Raw genomic sequence first — 8,826 nt, 5'->3', positions numbered from 1 at the left:
GTTTATAAGTGTGCATGTGCATTCTTTATAACTTTCATTGTTTCAGCACTCATCCATACAAGAATCACTGGTAATTTAACATGCTTTGATTTTCAGCGCAGCAGCAGTTATGAGACTCTAGTAACATGTAGTAAGAATAAAACGCCTGCTTACAGGGTCTGGGTACTTTTTGTAGGATTAAAACAAGTCGCGGAGATTATTTTAGCATGTAAAATGAATTTTCGTGTATTTTTTTTACTCATTTCTCAAAAAACTACAGCACCTCAGCTAGTAATATTTTAAGGTAAGCTTATCTACTATCATTATCTTCGAACGGTGTAAATTTAATGTAAATCTGTGTGCATTGTGTTTTGTGTTACAAAAAGTACCCAAATCCTTTAACAAGTTGTACAATATTGGCCCCAGCTGGGATGACTTTGATTAAGATTTTACAAAATACTATTCTGTTACTCATAAAAAATAAATTCTTAAAACCTTTTCAGGCATTTGCAATAATCTTACAACTTTTTATATAATGAACCCTGTTTGCAGTTAAATTACTGTACCACCGAATATAAACATTTAAAAAGAAACTCAAACATAAACACAAAAGGCTGAAGTTACAAGCAAACACAAATAAACATACAGAACATTTTACAAGTGTTCAAGACAATTAAGATACATCTAATGTGGGGCATTTTGTGAGCTAAAACCTGGGTTCAAATATCAAGATCTAAACACCTTTGTACAGAGCTCTTAAAGTGCCCTAGAACTTGTCAAGATCAGAACATATATATGTTGTTTCATTTTATGGGGGAGGGGGGGACGGTGGGGGGGGGGGGGGTTAGTAAACAGGCAGACATGTCACCTGGTAAATTATTCTCTAAAGATGAAGCCATCTTTTCTTTTTCATCTAAGTACAGAGGCTCAAACTGACCATCCATGTTACTTAAGCAATTTCACACATGGACACTTAAACTTGATATGGAAGCTTAAACTGACCATTTGTATTTTTTTTGTTTCTGAGCTAAATTATCGTAATTAAAGAAATTAAGGTATAATCATTTGCTTTGTGCAGCATTTGTGTCAATTCTGGATTTCACGGCGACATAATTGATTCCTCATGCACCAAACCATGCCACAGGCTAAGAACTATCCGTCATTGAATGTGGGCAGTAGACTGAGAAGTGAAGATGCCAGTGTGAAGACGAACAGTGCACAAGGGACACAGACCCGGGATGTACACATCCAATGCACTGGTATTGCTGCGCACTCGCAAAACAAAAATGCAGATTGTCATCACATAATATGGTAGACAATGCGTTCTTGGAGGCTCTTCTTCAGAAAATAAGTGAAAAGAGTGGCGACTATTTCAAAAGATTACACGCTTTCATTCATGCACATTTAAAGTTTCTTACTTCACAAGACACTGCCGATACAGCAAAAGATGATTTAATCGCCTATGCCATGCAACTCGGATATCTGGAGAGAGGTGATACACCGAAGGAAGGCAACTGTTTATTTCACCGTCTGGAAAACCAGTTTGCGACAACAAGGAATAGTGTATTGGATCTGGTGAGGCACAGAGGAGTGATAAGTGTGGCGACGATTTCAAAAGATTGAATGCTTTCATTCATGCATATTTAAAGATACTACTTCACAAGACACTGCCGATACAGCAAAAGATGATTTAATCGCCTATGCCATGACACTTGGATATCTTGAGAGAAATGAAACACCGAAAAGGGCAACTGTGTATTTCACTGTCTGGTCAACCAGTTAGCGAGGACAAGAAATAAAACTTCCCAGTCAAACGGACGATTTGTTCAAGTTCATGAAAATGACGGGCGTAACTTTGACAAAATAAATGAAACTATACTCAGTCAAATCGCAGAGGACGATGAAACCATATAGGAAGTTACTCCGGCCCTACTATACTTGATTCAGGAGGTTCGCTCCTTGAGTGAAGAACTGTTTTGAAACCTATCAATTTATGTTGTTGTTGTTCCATGTGAAGAAAGTGTTGCATTCAGGGCATGCTGCGACGGGGTCAAGGTGTCACAGCTAGATCCATGAAAAATGATTTAAATTGTTATTTTGTATGTTCTGTGTATAACTAACTTAAAGGACCATCGATTTGCTTCTGTAAATAAATGCTGATGCAAGTAGCTAATACTTTATTCTTAGTGGGTTTTTACTGATTATTTTTATCATACGGCTTGTGGGAGCAGAGAGGTTTGGGCAGTTTTTGCTTAAATGTGGTGTTTTTGTTTGGTTCTTTTGTGTTTTTAACTTATCTTTCATCAGTGTTCATGTAAATCCTAGTTTTATAAATATTTCTGTATCTTTTAGTTTTCTGTCCTGGAGCTTTTTATCAATGTTTTGACATGTAATTTTTCCATTTTTATCTTTTTAATGGACAACTAAATTATTGAATAAAGAAATGTCGTCGTGAGCGAAAGTGGATAAAATCTTGCCTTGCTGTGCATGATGAGTTGTACAAAGAACAGTGTATCATATACAGAGACCTTGTTAACAATGCTAAATCAAACTATCGTCGTCATATGTAACTGCCTCATCTGCAGAGGATACCAAAACCATAATCAAAGGTTTCCAACAGAAGTGGGGTTTCCCCAAATGTGGGGGTTCCCCCAAGTCATTCCACAAGGACTACCACAGTCGCAAGGGGTGGTATAGTGTCATTCGGAAAGGACTTGTCGACTTCTGTTATAGGTTTACCGATATCGGCATTGGTTGGCCAGGAAAATGCCATGACAGTTGGGTATTTGAACATTCTTCACTGAAACACAAATTGACAAAAGGGAAGTTTTTCCCCCCAACAAGCTCAGGCCAATAAAAGGTGCAGAAGTTCCAGTCGTCATACTTGGATATTCGGCGTATAAAGAAGACACTTTTTTAATGAAACCCTATCCCTATGGAAACTTGACCTGTCAACAGGTGCACTATAATTATATTCACAGCAGAAGTCGTATGATTGTTGAAAATGCTTTCGGGCATTTAAAAAAACAGATGGCGGTGTCTTTTGAAAATGAACGAGCGTGACATAAAGTAACATACCCCACAATGTTGGTGCTTGTGTGGCATAGACCTTATCGCAAATACCAATGCGCAAGCGCAGACTGTTGAATGAGGTGCATTGTGGGATATATATGGATCAAATTTGGATACCAGCTAGACCACAATGCACCTAATTCCAAGCTTTACGCGCGCGCCCCGGTATTTGCGAAAAGGTCTATTGCTAAGCAATATATGCAAAGTACTCAACCCATACAGTAGGATACAGCAGTCCAATCTGAAGGTTTTGAACAGAAGCTGTGTTTTCCCCAATGTAGGGTTGCAGTTGAAGGAAGCCACTTCCAAATTTCGGCCATCAAGACATTCTACACAGACTATCACAACCACAAGGGGATGGTACAGGATAGTACTGCAGGGACCTGTGGACTTGTCTCTTCGATGTCGCAAGCAACTTCAAATAAAAGAAGCAAACAACCAGACTCTAAAAATTTGTCAAGCTTGCATTCGAAGAAAAGAAACGTAGACGACTAGCCATCCGGAACAACTTCCCAACTAGTGGTGATGAAAGAACACAACTGCTGTGACATTTGTGCAAAAACATGTACATGTGATAAAAACACATGCTCAGCTGAACCATCACATGCTGAACAAAAGATAAAGGATATCCTGCTGCATGGGCTAGGTACAGCTGAATGGAGAGTTGTTACTGTGGAAGACAGCAATGTTTCAGAACTGAAAGAAAGTCTGCAAGAATACAGAGAAACATTACTGACAGACAGTAGTGACCACTTGTATACAAGTCAAGATTTAGCTGGGAAAGTCACTATCATGAACAAACATTTCTGGAGGAAGATTGCATTGGGTTTTAATTGATTAACATCAATACCTTTAATTTTACAGAAAAGTGAAACTAGTTTCAAGTCGAACTTGATGGAGAAGGAGGGTCTCGTGAGATCAGTGAAGTGGGCTGACAAAATGGGAGTCAAGATCGGCACCATCGTGACGGATCGTCACAGACAGATAACCAAGTACATCCGAGATGAGCTTCAACCTCGCGGAACCAGCCACTTTTTTGACATTTGGCACGTTGCTAAGGGTAAATTTGTTAGAACATCTTTATAAACATGACATAAAATTTTTAATAGCGTATTGTCTTTTGTAGCATTTTTGAGAACCACATTAGACAAAGAACATTTAAATTTATGCTGTACTCAAACCTATACTGCATTCCTGCAGGCACACGTTTAATCTTTTTATAAACAACACAAATTGTCTATAAAAGTGATTTTGCTGTACAGTAGTTATTCCTCTGATTAAAAAGTGTAACTCACAAAATGTGTTCTATTTCATATTGCTTTCGCAGGACTCAAGAAAAAGCTGCTGGCTGCTGCAAAACCAAAGGGGTGCGAAACAATAAAGGATTGGGTGAGCTCAATAGTCAACAATCTCTACTGGGTTGCTGCGTCGACGCCAGGTTGTGACCCAGACCTGATGTGGGCTAAGTTTGAGAGCGCCATAAACCATGTACTGGATGTTCATGAGCATGGTAACCCACTGTACCCGAAGTGTATTCATGGTCCCTTGCCACCCCAAAGATGGCTTATCCCTGGTATGATAATTAGTTTGTTTTTACTGAAGTTCCAATTGCTAGGCAAATTTTTGAAAGAAGACGACAACCCAAACCCAAAACTATTTCTTGACAAGTGTTAGTTTCCCTAATCTGTGCATTTTTAACTCCATTTGTAAAATTTATTTACAATGTGTACTATGTCTGTACATTACAATCACATTTAATTTGTTTTTGCACACATGTACATTCTTTTTGTATATTTCCCGGTAGCTTCTAAAGTTACCTTTTTTTTTTTTTTTTCAATTTTTCAGGATCTAAACCTGCTGAGAAAGTTGCAGAACTATTAGATAACCCTTGGCTCATGAAGGATGTGCGGATGCTCTCCTCATCGATGCAGACATCTTCCGTGGAAGCCTTCCACTCGCTGATAAATCAGTTTGCTCCGAAGATGTTTGTATATTCCTACCATGGCATGCTCTGCAGGTGAGCCCCTAGTCAAATATAAAATGGAATTTTAACCTATGGAAAAGCATACTTTTAAAAGCAATGACACTGTGCAAAAATCCCAAAACACATAAAGCCTTTACTGTAACTTGTTTGTTTTATGTTCTTTGCTTGGTCTACAGGGTTTATCTGGCTGCCCTGCATTACAACGAAAACACTGGCAGGGAGCAAGCAAGGAGTACTGATGGAAGATTGGCCTTCACCATCAGTTACCCAAGGGCAAAACAGGATACTGGTGGATACACTGTGCGGAAAAGGCTGGTGCATTGCACTTATAGTAAGTACACATACATTTATAAGCCGTGCCCTGTAGTGACCAGTGCAGTATCTTGCCTTCTAAAAAAGCATTGGAATACACAAGGTTCATCTTTTATTGTTTTTGTCCTAGAATACAACCAGCGCATAATTGACCAGACTCTTAGGCTTTTTCGAGGAAGGCAGCAAAGATGCACGGTCAAGATACAGCCAGCTTATGAAGAACCCTGGGCCTCTCACTCTCAAGCACACCAAGCCGGACAAGGCAACAGCAGTCTCCACTTTTGTGTCGAGATTTTCAAAGTCTGTAGCACCAGTGGGGAAACCAGAAGGAACGGAAGACTTGGTAGTTGAGGATGAAGCGACAAAGAGAAAGAAGAGTAGAAATAAAGACAAAAAGGGGAAGTCAGCAAAAAGACAGAGGGAAAAGGGAATGAACAAAAATAGGACCGAAGATGACAGTGATCAGGGATCAGAAGTGAAAAAGAGAAGCCGAAAAAGAAAGAAAAGCAGCCGAGGAGAGACATCCCAAACAGAGTAGATTTAAGTTCCATCTCGTGTGAGAAAAAAAGAAAAATGGCAGACGGGTGCAATAGATGTGAAAAGGGGAAAAAACACAATGAGCAAGAGAAACGACTTTCAGTAAAGAATTAATTTATTCATCATTTTTCTTTTAATGCGTGTACAACACCAATTAAAGAAAGACTGACAACTTGGGAGACGAATCAAGAGAAACATTATTTTACATCAGTGCTCAATGAATTTGAGCCACTTTGCAACATTGGTGACATGTTTGTCTTTGTATGCACTATGTGTTCTAGGCTTTGGACATTATTGGTGATTACTCAAAACAATTGTCTTGGTGACCAGAAATTGACAGTATAAAACATTGTTAGAATCGACTTGCTCTGATGTAACGTAGTTTCTTAGCAAAAAAAGAAATTTCTCACTCAAATAATGAGACTTCAGCGAAGCCTTTTACTATTGCCATCTGAAAGAACACGGCCTTTTGCAACAAATGTATTAATTTCTTGAAACTTGATGACCAATTAAATCTGAATTTTTACAGGTTTGAAGTGACACTACTTTCTTCCCAAAAATTGGAACCGTCCGTATCTGACATTATGATATGTTTTCCCGATACACACGAGACGACATTGCTGCGTCTCGAGTCTCTCGAGTCCAGTACTACTGTACGTATTGTGTATATTGCTAATGGGAAACCAGGACGTATAACAAAGGTGCCAGACTACACAAGCCAAGCCATGATGGTCAGTCGACCAAATCGCCCCAATAAACTTCTTACACATGTAAATCATGCATGAAAGTCGTCCAAAATGAATCGTGATCATGGATCAAGTACATGTACACGACATACAAGCACGAGTATCTAGTAAATGTATATACACGAGTGTACTTGTATACAACAGTGGGATATTCAAGTTGGTATTATCGTCGCTGCTGCGTGCATCCCTAGCGTAATACACTTCGCGCAGCAACATGTATAGCATGCACTGGTCATCTAATTGTGACGTCACACATTCTAAAGATGTAAACAAAGATGACCTCTCGCTTTTCTTAAAACAGGACTCATGCGGGTTGGACATAAATGACATTTAAAATAAATACCATGCCTCAAGGGCTAACAACCTAATTAAATATAGTGTCTTTATAACATAACCTTCCAGAAATGTGTAAACTTCACTGGTTTAGTAATTCTTAGACGGCCTCTTTAACGACTTGACACTATAAGAAATAGTCAACTAGTGTCACATTGTTTTTCCATTCAGTGAGTTTTGTGAGCGATACACATTTGCACGCAAGGAAATCGCCTTGAAAGTATGGAAGACTGTAAAAATCCATTGTGTATGACCAAAGTTCACTGAAGACATTGCTGTTTTGTTGGACATGTTGGAGTCGGCAGAGGTTGCCTTTCATGGGGAGACGCTGGCTCACCCAAATTTCAGCTACCAAGTCATTCTATACAGACTATCACAACCGCAAGGGGTGGTATAGTGTCATACTGCAGGGACTTGTGGACTCAGACTTTTGATGTCTGCAAGCATCTTCTAGTAAAAGAAGCAAACAACAAGAATCTTAAACTTGTCTAGCTAGCATAAGAAGAAAAGAAACGTAGACGACTAGCCATCCGGAACAACTTCCCATCTAGTGGTGATGAAAGAACACAACTGCTGTGACATTTGTGCAAAAACATGTACATGTGATGAAAACACATGCTCAGCTGAACCATCACATGCTGAACAAAAGATAAAGGATATCCTGCTGCATGGGCTAGGTACAGCTGAATGGAGAGTTGTTACTGAGGAAGACAGCAATGTTTCGGAACCGAAAGAAGATCAGAAGATGAAAATAGAAGATGAAAATAGTTAACAAAATCCAAGATAAAGCAAGCCTGTGTAAATTCCCCAGAATATCTAAAGCAAAAAAGGTCACGATGAGGTTGTTTTACTATAAAAATACACATCGTTACATCATCTGACTTTTTTTCCCTTTTGATTTTCATGATTGAAATACATGTATGAGCCACAAAACTTGTTGTAAAGTTTTTTTAATTATAATTATTACTTTTTGATAATTGTTTTTGAATAGATGCAAGGGTGGTTGCTCTGACAACATTTAAAAAAATCTGGAATGTGGTGGTCTGTCCACTCATGTTTTTCTGCAAACTGATCTCTGACGTTTGCTGGCAGTGTCAACAAAATAACAAGCTAGTATACAAGTCTGCAAACCTTCCCGATGAACAGAAGCAGAAGCGCTGTAGAAAACAACAGGAGCATCTCACCAATGTGGCCATTATTACTTTTTGATCATTTTGTCTGATATTTGCTGGCAGTGTCAACAAAATAACAACCTAGTATACAAGCCTGCAAACCTTTGCGATGAATAAAAGCAGGAGCGCTGTAGAAAACAACAGGAGCATCTCACCAACGTGGCCATGGAGAGGACCTTCTACCGGGATCTGAGGAAGCATATCTAAAGAAACAGCAGAGCAGGAAGGAGTTCATCTGGGACCAAATGACCCATGCAGCAGACCCATCGATATGCATTATTCCTTTGACTCCGCACAGCAGGTGCATTATATCCATCTGCCCCTATGCAGCCTGGCCCAGTCTATTTCCTGACTCCAAGGAACTGGGCATTTTAGGTGTCCACCACTTTCTCAGTGAGTATGGGATGGGAAATCAAATGTTCACCTTCACTGTGACAATGGAAGCGGCAAAAACCAGAACTCTGATAACATTTCAAAAAATCTGGAATGTGGTCTGTCCATTCATTGTTTGCTGCAAACTGATCTCTGATGTTTGCTGGCAGTGTCAAAAAAATAACAATCCAGTCTACAAATCTGCAAATACCTTCCCGATGAAAAAAAGCAGGAGCGCTGCAGAAAACAACAGGACCCGGACCATCTCACCAATCTGGCCGTTATTACCTTTTGATAATTTTTGCCTGATGTTTGCTGG

At 39.3% G+C, this 8,826-nt stretch overlaps 1 protein-coding gene across 1 annotated transcript; it reads left to right on the top strand.

Annotated features, from left to right (window-relative positions):
• Positions 1–3,240: 3,240 nt before the first annotated feature.
• Positions 3,241–7,300, top strand: LOC117306332. The gene is made up of 2 exons (XM_033790935.1): positions 3,241–4,119; positions 4,348–7,300. The coding sequence occupies exons 1-2, from the start codon at positions 3,946–3,948 to the stop codon at positions 4,723–4,725; spliced, it is 552 nt and encodes a 183-aa protein (XP_033646826.1). The 5' UTR covers positions 3,241–3,945; the 3' UTR covers positions 4,726–7,300.
• Positions 7,301–8,826: the final 1,526 nt, after the last annotated feature.

This window comes from Asterias rubens, unplaced genomic scaffold (genome assembly GCF_902459465.1).
Source record: "Asterias rubens unplaced genomic scaffold, eAstRub1.3, whole genome shotgun sequence".
NCBI classification, from domain to species: Eukaryota; Metazoa; Echinodermata; class Asteroidea; order Forcipulatida; family Asteriidae; genus Asterias; species Asterias rubens.
The sequence above is the reverse complement of the archived record's forward strand: the minus strand, read 5'-3'. Positions and strand labels throughout refer to the sequence as shown.

Excerpts from the sequence above, each read along its gene's own strand:
- LOC117306332 (XM_033790935.1), top strand. The coding sequence starts at position 3,946 with ATGGAGAAGGAGGGTCTCGTGAGATCAGTGAAGTGGGCTGACAAAATG. Across the intron at positions 4,120-4,347 it reads ACGTTGCTAAGGGTAAATTT|AAATGTGTTCTATTTCATAT; the intron begins GTTAGAACATCT and ends GTGTAACTCACA.